Below are 12,276 nucleotides of genomic sequence, written 5' to 3' on the forward strand. Positions count from 1 at the left end.
ACTGAGGTCGGGATAATAAAAAATTTCTTAGTGCCGCACATGAAAATATTAGGAAACCGTTAATCTTTTTTCCTTATGAATATTGTCGTGAATTCAATAGAATCAATTGTTATTCTTGAAAACAACAAAAATGATTAAAAACCTACCCAGGTAACTGAAGTTTAACAATGAACGTGTTACATTACGGTACATTAATGTTCTTGTACTGCATACATTCTGTCAATGTGTCATGTCACAGTCATAAGAATTAAAAAAGCTGTACTTGTGAATGATCCCTTGGGTAAATTAAAATAATTACTAAAAAAGTTGCCAACTTAAAAAAAATAAACACCTAATAGTGATTTTAATCATCTTGAAGGTATCGTATTGTGGTTAACCTGCACTTATAATGGCGGCAAATTCAAATTCTATGGGGCGCCGTAAAGAGGTTTGTATTTTCCTTAAGTTTAAATGAACTTCAGTCTTTTAAATATTTTCATAAATTACAAATCGCAACCAAGTATAACACGAAAAAATCAAAACCCAATGAATCGTGAAATATAACGTATATAAGGATGTTTGTATCACCGCGTGGATGACTGAGTGTGAGATGTAACATCAGGTGCATAAAATAATGTTGTACACTATATAAAAATATTTCGAGTAAGATATTTTTTAATAAAAATAGTTTTATACAATACGTTTATAAAAACTATCAGCTTTATTTATTACTTATGAACTAGTGTACGATTACGTTAAAAATTCTCGAATAAAATGATTATTTCGAATCACAGATATTTTCAATCACAGATTTAATGTTACTTACAAGGGACGTCACCCAAGTATAACACGCCGACATTAATTAAGTTATACAGGATATAGTTTGTTGAAAAATATTTGACACAATTTTTTTTATCTGCAATGATTCATATCTACGGGATGAAAATAACTATATCCTGTATAAATTTCATTAAAATCGACGTGTTACAATTGGGTGATGTCCCTTGTTAAAAACGTCAGGGATATTATATAAATATATATGTATATACGAATATATCGATTATTTACACTTTTAAAGATAAATACACATGTGCTCGCGCGTTACAAACTACTGCATATATTTATGTCAAATTGAATTTTCATCAATTAATTTTTAAGCGGAAATTAGGTCAGATTTTGTTTGTACATTTGATATTTTATACGATGAGAAATAAAATAAAAATTCAACGAAATCAACGATTCTGTTTTTTCCGACGATTTCGTTGAAATTTTTATTTTATTTGTGCTTTTCGTGTCTGCATAGTTTTTATAATAAACGCATTAAATTCGTAGTCTAGCTATGGTGTAAAAAGAATTAATTTAACTGGAATTGTCTGATGTGTGCGTTAATTGCACATCGTTGCTGATCAACATTTAATGTCCCATTAAAATACTGTCGCATGTAAATTGACTGGTTCGCGTCGAACGGGTGGTTCAATTAAATCAGATAGAATGAACTAAATAAACTAAAATACCTTTTTCTGTAACGGAGTTTCAAGCGGTCGTAAAGCAACAGCCTTTTACGTCTTCATCAATTTGTTCAACCTATCTACCTCTGCCTCGAGTTCTTTAATACGCCGAGTTCGACTACGGCACACGGCTTTCATAAGTATCTTCTCTTTCTCAAGTTTCTGAATTTTCAACTGATCCTGCACAAACAAAAATTTAAGAAGTGTACATTAATAACTAGAGCGTACAAGACATTCACAAATATACTGAATATACCTCGACCACGCCGCTGTTAATGCTGCAGAAACCTATTCTCGGTGTCGTTTGGCAATCCTGGTCTTTTCTATTTACACGCCAACGCCTGCAGACATCGCATTCCCATGCGTTCACATCGTTCAAAGTTCGTTGAAGTTTCTTTATTTCCATGCTTAATTCTGTGTTCTATAAAAAAAAAAATAAAAGAACTGATTCGAATGAATGATTCATCACACTTTTCCTTACGATTTAGGAGTGAACAACACGCAGTGTCTCAGACTCATACCTTATTACGAAAAGCAAGCAATTGCTCCTCCAATTCCTTACACTTTTTCTGATACGGGAAACTTTGGCTTTGAATCTGAAGTTCCAACGTGGCTAGTCTACCATTTTTCGACACCAGCGTCAGTTCCAGATCGTGGAGCTTCTTCTTGAGCTGTTTCAATTTATCGTCGTCCCTCCACGAAACGTTTGCATCGCTGACATACTGACTCGTATTCATCTGTTTCTTTGAGCTGTTCAGTTTAGTCTGCAGGTCAAGATTCTCCCTCCTCAGTATCCGAATCAAGTTTTCGTTCTGTCGTGACTTTATGTCGTCTGCCACCCTCTCCGTATCCATCTGCAGTCTCATGTTGAGAGCTTCGACCTGGTCGCGAAGCTTCTCGTTCTCCCCGTTCAGATTCTCCAGCTTCTGCTCCAGCTCGCTGATGCGAGTGTTTTCGGTTAAACGGGAGTGCAGCTTTCCTTCGAGTTCCGAGATCTCTAAGTCTCGCTCCTGGATGATTTTTGCGTATTCATCTAGCTCCTCATCCAGCTCCTTGTTCTTCTCCTGCAGTTGTTGCACCTGGCTGGCGTACTCGTTCACCTCTTTCTCCTTCTGGGTCAGCTGCAACTTCTTGTATTCGAGCTCGAGTGCGATCGTGTTCTTCTCGAGCAAAAGTTCGTCAAACTTGACCTCGTGCGTCGAGGAGCTCGAAGCGTTGTACTTGGTCTCGTACGAGGATAGAGTCGTCTTAATCTTGGTGTTCTCCTGCAGCAGCAGATCGTACATGGCTTTGGTGTCGATCAGCTGCGACAAAGTTTGATTCTTAACCTCCTGGAGCTCGACCACGCGATTACTCGCGCCTTCCAAGCTGCTCTGCAGTCTCTTGTTTGCTTCCTTCAGTTCCTCCACCTCTGCTTCCGCTTTGACCTTGCTGGTGCTGTTCCTCACCTTCCGTTCCAGCTTGGTGTTCTCCTGCTTTAGCTCGTCGTACTTCTCTTTCAGCTCGTTCAGCTCTTCTGTCAGCGCGACGTTCCTGTTGTTCAGCTCTTTGCTCAGCCTGACGTTCTTGATCTCCTCCGCCTTCAACTTGTCCTTGATCGCCTCAAGCTGCTCCTCACTCTCCGTCTTCAATGCCTTGACTTCCTGCCTATACCGCTCTATAGTTGTTTTCTGATCGCCGACGTGGTTCTTCAGCACCTCGTGCTCCGGAAGTATAGCGTCGAGCTTGGCCTTGTACTCGGACAGCGTGTCGCACTTGTTCCTCAAGATCGTCGAGATCTCCTCTATGTGCGAAGCCTTCTGGGCCAGCTGCTGGTTCGCCTCGTTGTAGGCCTGCGTCAGCTGCTGGAGGTCCGCGCTCAATCTCTCCAAGCTCTGGCTGCTCTTCTTGATCTCGATCGTATTCGCTTCGATGATGTTCTTCAACAGCTTCTCATTGGCCTCTAGCCCCTCCACGACGCTGCTCATCTCTAAGTTTTTCGTTTTGTAAGATTCGACGGTGCGAGCCAGCTCGTTGATTCTCTTCTCGTGCATCTCCGTCTCGGCCTTCAGTTTCGACTGGAACTCCAGATCCTTGCTCTTCAACATCTCTTGCACCTCTTTCTCCCTCTTTTGCGCCACGTAGATCGCTTCCTCCTGCTTGTTGTCGACCTTATACAACTTCTCAAACTTAGTCTGCAGATTCTGCAGGTCTGCCTCGAGCATTCTCGTGCTCTCCCTGAGAACCTCGTTCTCGCGACAGCTCTCCTTGAGCAGATGCTCCTTCTGAGAGATCGTGTTCTCGTACTCCTTCTGGCTACGCTCCCGTTCCGTCAGCTCCGCCTGCAGCTTCTCGATCTCGGTCTCCAGCTCCTTCGCCCAAGTGGTCGCACGTTTCTCCGTGTCCGCGCTCTGCTGTATCTCCTCCACCAGCACCTGTTTATCCTTCTCGTACCTTTCCCGTATAGCCTTGATCATCTCCTGCTCCTTCGAAACCAGAGTCTGCAGCAGGATCAGGAAGATCTCGTTCACGGGCTGTTTGGATAGCTGCGCGGAGTTGATGGTACACTTGAGCGACTTCAACTCCTTCATTATGCATAGTCTGATGTCGCTCAGCTCCCCGTTCAGCCTCTCAATGTCGTCGATCCTTTGCTTGCTGGACGCGCTCTCGCTCTGCTTCTCCTCGACATTCTTCAACTTGATCAGTTCCTGCTTCAAGTTTAGATTCTCGTCGACATATTTGTTCAGCGTGTCGTTCAGCATTCGGAGATTGCTCTCGGTCTCTTCGACACGAAGCTGGTACTGCGCGGACATTGATTCGAGCTCGCCTTTATATCTTGCTTCGAAGTTGGACTGCAAATTGTCCTCGACCATCTGCAGCCTCTCCATCAAGACGCGTTTCTCTTGCTCGCTCCGCTGATAGAGCTGCTCCACGTAGACACCCTTCTCCTGAAGCTCTCCGCATAGATGTTCTCGTTGAACTAACTGCTCCTGCAATTCATCGATTCTCGCAAGTGCCTGCTGGTTCAACTCCTCGCGCTGTCTCTTCGACGCCTCGAGCTCTTCCCTGTACCTATTGTCCATGGAGTTTGCGATCAACTGATTCTTCTGACTCGTCACCAAGTCCAAGTCGTTTCTCAACGACTCGATCATCGCGCTCTTGTTGTCCCGTTCAATCTTCAACTCTTCCAACTCCATTTCTAAAGTCAACCTCTGACTCTGGAGGGTCTTTTCACGATCGGAGAGCTGTTCCAGTTCCTTGCTCATGTTGGTCAGCTCGTTCTCCAGAACCTGTATCTTTTCCGCCGCGATATTCCCGTTCGTGGACAACTTCTGCTCGAGTTCCTCGTTGCTGGCTCTCAAGCCGTCGATCTTCTCCAACAAGCCCGCCTTCTCGGTTCTGAATTGGTTCAGAGTGGCGGCGAAGTTTGTGCTGTTCTTCCTCATATCGTCTATGTCGGTCTTCAGTTGGTCGATGTGACTCTGGATCTGGACCAATCTGCAACTGTTCTTCTCGGAGCGTTTCTTCGGGGTAGCGTCGAGACTCGCCAACTGATCCATGCTCACGTTGTTGCGTATCTGCTCGAGTTCGCTGCATTTGTCCTCGTACAGGACCGTCAGCTTGTCATGGTCCGCCTTCAGCGTCTGCAGCTCGTCGTTCAAGGTCCGCACCCTCTCCTCGACGAAACTCACGTTCATCTCATCGACAAAGCTGACGTTCGGGGACATTTCCCGACCGCTTGTGCTCAATTCCTGGTTCATCTTGTTCTTCAGGATTTCGGTGTCCTCGCACTTCCGGTCGAACTTCCTCTGAAGGTCTTCGAGCTTCTGGTTGAGAGCCTTCGTCTCCAACTTTAGAGTCCTCCGACTCTCGTTCAGGTTCTTCAGGTGGGCGCACTGGTTGCAGGACGTCAGCTTCAGGTCGCTCAGCTTTTTGTTCAGACGAGTCAATTGGTTGACTTTCTCCTGCAACGTTGCTACCTTGTCGGCGAGTGTCGGAGCCTCGTGGGTCTCTACCTGAAGAGATTCCTTGCACGACGTTTCCGCGCCGACGTCGAACTTCTCGAGGTCCTCGATGGTCTGCAGCAGATCGTTCGAGAATTTCGCGTTCTCTTTGGACAGCGTGGTCACCTTTGTGTTCAGTTCGATGATTTCAGCCTTCAGCATACTGTTCTGCAATTGTAGATTGTCCGCATTCCCCTCGGTGGAAGCTTCATTCTTCGGCAAGGACTCTTCCATCTTCTTCTTGAATATCTCGCACTGCTCCTTCAGCTCGTCGTTCTCTTCGATCTTGTCGATCAAGTCAGTGGAGAGCTCATCGTTCTCTGCCCGCAAACATTCGTTCCTCTCCGCGAGAGCAACCGCCTTCTCTTTGTACATGCACTCGTGGTCGAACAGAAGCGATTTGCTCTCCTTGATGCTTTCCAGCTCCTTGTTCTTCTCGGCGATCGAAGTCGACAACTCGATATTTTCCGCCGTCAGCATGTCGATTTTGTTTTTGTAAGCCGCGAAGAGTTCCTCATCGTTGCTGACGACCTCCGCCGACGCGCCTCTCGAACGCATTGACTCCAGTTGATCGTTTAGAGTAGCCATGTTGCTCTCGAAAGCGATCTTCTGGTTCGTCACGTCGGAGATGCGGCCGTACAATTCATCGATCGTTTTCTGAAGATTCGCCTCCGACTGTTTAGCGTTCTCACGCTCGGTGGTAAGTTTCTCTGTCATTTCCTTGTTCTCGGTCGTCAGCAGGTAGATCGTCTCCTGCAGATTCTCTATATCCTGCCTCAGACTTTGAACGTCGCATTTTATTTCGTTCACTTCCTGACTTTTCAGGTACAGACTCTCTTCCAGCTGACTCTTCTCCGTGCTCAGCATCAGAGCCGATGTGTCGAAGGTGCTGTCGTTGTACTGTCTCGAATAGGACAAAACAGATTGATTGTCTTTGCTGACAAGATTACCATCGTTTTTCAATTTCTCGACTAATTGACGGTTTTCGTGTTCGAGTTCATCTTCCCGAGTTGTTACGCCTTCAACTCGTTTCTCCAGCTCAGAAATCCTGTTCAGCGTCTCTTCCCGTTCAGTTCGCAGCGAACTTACCGTTTCTTCCAGTTCTGTTTTCGTAGCTACAACGTCTGCTACACGTTTCTCCAATTCCGTCGCTTTTTCCACCACGTTTTGGTGCAGCGCGGCTCTCGATTCTAATTCTGTTGTCTTCAATTGCAGTGTCTCTTTTAGTACATTCTTTTCCAACGTTACACTCTCGACTTCCTTCTGCAATACAGAAAGTTTCTCAATCATTTCCTGTCGTGCGACGTGCTCAGATTTCATGGCTGACTCGAATTCCGACACTGTTTTGATCAATTCGACGTTGCTGGCTTCCAGTTGTTGCTTCTCGACAATTAAACTATTAAGTTGCTCCTGCAACTCGGCGTTTCTGTTCGCAGCTTCCTGCCTCGCAATTTGCCCTGCTGCAATCTTCGACTCGAAATCGAGGATATTTTGGTCCAGTCGTGTGTTCAAGTCAACGTTGACACGTTCAAGTTCGTTCCCTTTCGAAGCAAGATCTTCGACCTGCTTCTGCAATCGAGAAACATTCCCAGAAGTTTCTTCGTGCGCTGTTCGCTCGGAAATGATTCTCGATTCCGCGTCTGAGGATACTCGACTCAATTCTGCTCGCAGATCGACGATAGTTTGTTCCATAATCGCTTTCTCGGACGCGATTTGCTCCAGCTGTTGAGGGTGTGCCGTCATTTCGTCGTTCACGGTCTCCGGATTGTTCTTCAGCTTGTCCAACTCCAAAGACTTCATGTTCAGCTGGTTGCATAGTTCGCCGCGTATTCGGTCGAACTCTTTCCGTTCGGAGACGATGTTTTCGACTTCCTTCTGCAATACAGAAAGCTTCTCAATCGTTTCCTGTCGTGCGACCTGCTCGGATTTCATAGCTGACTCGAATTCGGACACTGTTTTGCTCAATTCGACGTTGCTGGCTTCCAGTTGTTGCTTCTCGACAATTAAACTATTAAGTTGCTCCTGCAACTCGGCGTTTTTGTTCGCAGCTTCCTGCCTCGCAATTTGCTCTGCTGCAATCTTCGACTCGAAATCGAGGATATTTTGGTCCAGTTGTGCGTTCAAGTCAACGTTGACGCGTTCAACTTCGTTCCATTTTGATGCGAGATCTTCGACCTGCTTCTGCATTCGAGAAAATTTTTCAGAAGTTTCTTCGTGCGCTGTTCGCTCAGAAATAATTCTCGATTCCGCGTCTGAGGATACTCGACTCAATTCTGCTCGCAGATCGACGATAGTTTGTTCCATAATCGCTTTCTCGGACGCGATTTGCTCCAGCTGTTGAAGATACGCTGTCATTTCGACGTTCGCGGTCTCTGGATTGTTCTTCAGCTCCTCCAACTCCAAAGACTTCATGTCCAGCTGGTTACATAGCTCGCCACGTATTCGGTCGAACTCTTTCCGTTCGGAGACGATGTTTTCGACTTCCTTCTGCAATACAGAAAGCTTCTCAATCGTTTCCTGTCGTGCGACCTGCTCGGATTTCATAGCTGACTCGAATTCGGACACGGTATTGCTCAATTCGACGTTGCTGGATTCCAGTTGTTGCTTCTCGACAATTAAACTCTTAAGTTGCTCCTGCAACTCGGTATTTCTGTTCGCAGCTTCCTGCCTCGCGATTTGCTCTGCTGCAATCTTCGACTCGAAATCGAGGATATTTGACGCGTTGACGCGTTCAAGTTCGTTCCCTTTTGATGCGAGATCTTCGACCTGCTTCTGCAATCGAGAAACTTTTTCAGAAGTTTTTTCGTGCTCTGTTCGCTCGGAAATAATTCTCGATTCCGCGTCTGAGGCTACTCGACTCAATTCTGCTCGCAGATCGACGATAGTTTGTTCCATAATCGCTTTCTCGGACGCGATTTGCTCGGCCTGCTTCTCCAGCTGTTGAAGATGAGCCGTCATTTCGACGTTCGCGGTTTCCGGATCGTTCTTCAGCTTGTCCAACTCCAAAGATTTGATGTTCAGCTGGCTGGTTAGCTCGCGGCGTATAAGGTCGAATTCTTTCCTTTCGGAGACGATGTTCTCGACCTCCTTCTGCAATTCTGTGATCCTCTTAGTTGATTCGGCGCGCAATTCAGTGTTTTCCAGTGTAACGTTCTTCAGCTTCCTCTCCAGTTCGGAGATCTTCTTCAATTCCACCTCTTTCACGCTTTCCTCGGACATATTTTTCAGCTCCAGTTCGACGGTTTTCTTCTTCAGTTGCGCGCGCAATTCGCTGCTCATGTACTCAAATTCGTCTCTTTCTGAGGTGATGTTTTTCACTTGCCTCTCCAACTCTGAGAACTGTTTCATTGCTTTTCGACTCGCCTCTCTCTCCAGGATATTGTGTTTCTCGAACTCGTCAAGTTTCGAGCATAATTCAGCAATCACGTGTTCCGCGTTCGTCTCTTCCGCGAGGTTCAAACTCTTTAGCCGTTTCTTCACTTCCAACGTGTATTCTGGCACTGGTCTTCGTGGCGCGGTTTCCTCCAACTTCTTGACACCGTCGTCCTGGCTCAGCAGCTGCTTCTCCAGGGTTGTGAACTGGCGGAGCTCTATGAACTCTTTCGTCAAATGACCGATGCATTGTCGCAGAACGTGCTTCGGCGTCGAGGGAGATTCTTGGCATCTCATCGTTTGAGTCGCCGTGTTGCGATTCAATCTCACCGGCGATCCGCTCATTCTCTCCGGTGAGATACTGTTCTCCAACTCGATGGTAAACACTTCATCCCTGAATGTGACGCGATGGTTGCGTTTCGTGATGAACTTTTCGTCCTCGCTGTCGCTGCCGTTGTCCTCGCTGTTTCGATCGCACTCGCTCTTGAACAGCTCCAGTTCGAAATCCGTGAAAGCCGTTTGAAAGGTTTGGTTCATCATATCGACGGATTGAATGATGCTCTTCCTGCAGGACTTCTCGTTGGATGCTTGTTTGATCGTCGACAAGTTTTGGGTCAGCTGAAAAGCGGGCAAATGACTCACCAGGCCTGGACCGCCCCAAGTTTGCCTTCTTTTCGCCTTGAATTTGAATGTGTCTTCATCGGTGATGTCCCCGGAGACGATTCGAGTCTTCAACAGCTCTATACGTTCTTCCAACATCTGATTCACCCGCTCCTTCTCTTGCAATTTTGACTCCATCTCCTCGACTTCCGCGACTCGATTCTCCTGTTTTATTTTGTCGAGTTCTGTCTGCAGTTTAGATATTTGTTTCGCGTACCGTTTCAAAAGCGCTGCATCTGACATCACCTCGTTGACTTGTGGCTTATTCTTCACGCTTTTTGCACGGCACGCGAACGACAAAGTACACTGCGTTTCCTCCACAGCGGCCGGTGTCACGGCGCAGATTATAGTCGTTAAAGCATTGCCGCCCAGAGAGTTTTGTAATAATCGAGTCAATTTACTATCGCGGAAATTCACGTGTTTTTGGCCGTCCTGGAATTCACTCAATTGCTTAATCACCAGGCCCAAGGTCGTTAGAGATAAATTTATGTGGAGACCCTCTTTAAATCTCTCGCCGGTTGCTCCCGTTTGACGGGCCCTCTCAGACCCAGCGAGATCCACTAGATTCAATTGTGACACTTGAATTGCACTGTCCGAATCTCCAGCGGCTCTACTTTCGATCGTCTGAAGAAAAAATATGTTGAAATACCATTGTACACAGTAATGCTCGATGTTTACTTACAATTCTAAATATAGTATGACTTCTACTACTGCGTTCGTTCATATTAGTCTCTCCTGTCCTCCTGTTTTTATCTCCCTTCTTCATTATAGACAACATATTCTCTGGACAGTTGGTGATCTCCTCTTTGCATTGTAGAAATACTTGACCATTGGAGTCTTCTTTTAATTTCAGGTGGATGCCAGTTTTATTTAATAGATCATTGACTTTCTCTTTGTAGATCTCTAAGTATGATACTCTAGAAGATAATGATTTTGGTAATTATCTAGAAAAGAAGCTTCCTCACAGATTACAATAATCTGAATTTTTTAAATATTGTTGGAACAAATAATTTCTTCTGAAGTCTTTTCATATGAGTACATTCCTTGATCGAAAACACACAAATTACAAAAGGAATCATTGTCCTAGACCATCTAGCTCGCATGATATTTGCAAAAATATTATATACATTTTATGCGTGTTACACTTCGGTAATGTCCCTTGTTAGTTTCCAAAATATTTGTAAAAGACTGTTAGGTCTGGGTTAGATATCTTGGAAAGGGGTGCATGGAGAGGGGTGGAGTGCCTCTGTTGCCACAAAGGACAAGGCAATGTTTGCTGTAGTCATCTGTCGTCAACAGTTTATCGCGAATATCTAAAAAACTAAGGCTGAGCAGCCATAACTTATTCACTAGATGCCATACATACCTTAATAAGAATTCTCGCCCAGCTGTGTTTGTGATAGCATTGAACATGTGTTCTATAGCTTGCGGTATGACACCTGGTTCGTCCAATGTACCCATCATTGTGTATGTTTTGCCAGAACTTGTTTGGCCATAAGCAAATACAGTTCCATTAAATCCATTTACAGCAGCATCGACTATGGGCCTCACTATACTATTGAATACATCTGTATTAGATGCATTTGTGTCAAAAATATGATCTGCAAAATTGTTGACAAAACATTAGGACATGTGACAATAGGTTCGTACAAGAAAAACTACGAAACGTTGAATAGATTAAAAATAATTGGTAAATACCGAAGCAAAATCTGCCATCCCCACGCTTTTTCAGCTCCGAGTCAGTTAACGCAATAGTGTTCCCTTGAACAGACCACTGTATAGGCAGATTTTCGTCTCTCTCGCGTTTAATTAATGGTCTTACTTTAATCGCAACCTGTATGCTATCTGACATATTTGCGTTAATTAACCTACTTTGACTGAATAACAAAATAATTTATAATATCGTTCGACGTAAAATGACTTAACAAACGTTACACGACGCTTGACACTCTTATGCTTGCTTATACTGCATTATACTGTAACCGTCATTTGAAAAAGCATTCCCACCAGTGACAGCAGCAACGTATCTATATTGTGGAGAATGTAGTGGGGTACTATCATTTGCGGCAAAGAACTGGAAAAGTCTAGGACGAGTCGACGAGACAGACATGCTACGAATTTTTGGTAAATTTTTATTAATATTTGAGTGGCATACACCTGTTATACATTCCTTTTGCAAAATCAAATCATAGCAAATTTTGGGAAATTATGCGGGGTGATCAAGGTACCCCATTTTAGCCAAACGTTTTACTTTACTGATGCTAAAGTCGTCACGCATGCGCGAAAAAATCGTGCAACATCCCGTCATTGGTTCCGACCAGCTTTCGTTTGAATTTGAACTTTCCGTCACCTCATTGGCTATCTCGACCATAGATTTGCTATGATCGAGATGGACAAATACACGAAGAGAATAAACGAATACTGAGCCATCTATGGAATCGTAGTCGTTGTGTAGCCACAATCTGAAGTGGCATATTTTCAGCAATATAAACGAAAAGATTGATTACATAAATTATATTTGTAAAATACAAAGTGAAAGAATTCGGCCATTATTTCTGCACCATCCTAACAGAAATATCGAAGGTGCAATCAGTCTTAAAATTTCGAGTTGGTTAAGCAACTAGTGGCAACTACGTCTTTATGTAGACGTAGGACACGAAATCCCATTTAGTATGTTTAGTTTATTTATATGTATATCCCGTCACAGAGTAGGCTGTGATCTCGTCTGGGATGGAATCTCGTATGGTGATTAGTGTGCTTCTATGTCTCGTTTA

The 12,276-nt window shown here is 44.6% G+C and overlaps 1 protein-coding gene across 1 annotated transcript; it reads right to left on the bottom strand.

Moving 5' to 3' along the window:
• Positions 1-705: 705 nt before the first annotated feature.
• On the bottom strand, positions 706-11,421 carry LOC143358729 (uncharacterized). Its single transcript, XM_076796083.1, has 7 exons — positions 11,201-11,421; positions 10,869-11,103; positions 10,185-10,419; positions 7,121-10,126; positions 2,009-6,796; positions 1,744-1,908; positions 706-1,667 (listed from the first exon to the last, which is right to left on the bottom strand). The coding sequence occupies exons 1-7, from the start codon at positions 11,352-11,354 to the stop codon at positions 1,539-1,541; spliced, it is 8,712 nt and encodes a 2,903-aa protein (XP_076652198.1). The 5' UTR covers positions 11,355-11,421; the 3' UTR covers positions 706-1,538.
• Between the last annotated feature and the right edge of the window lie 855 nt (positions 11,422-12,276).

This window comes from Halictus rubicundus, chromosome 11 (genome assembly GCF_050948215.1).
Source record: "Halictus rubicundus isolate RS-2024b chromosome 11, iyHalRubi1_principal, whole genome shotgun sequence".
NCBI lineage: Eukaryota > Metazoa > Arthropoda > Insecta > Hymenoptera > Halictidae > Halictus > Halictus rubicundus.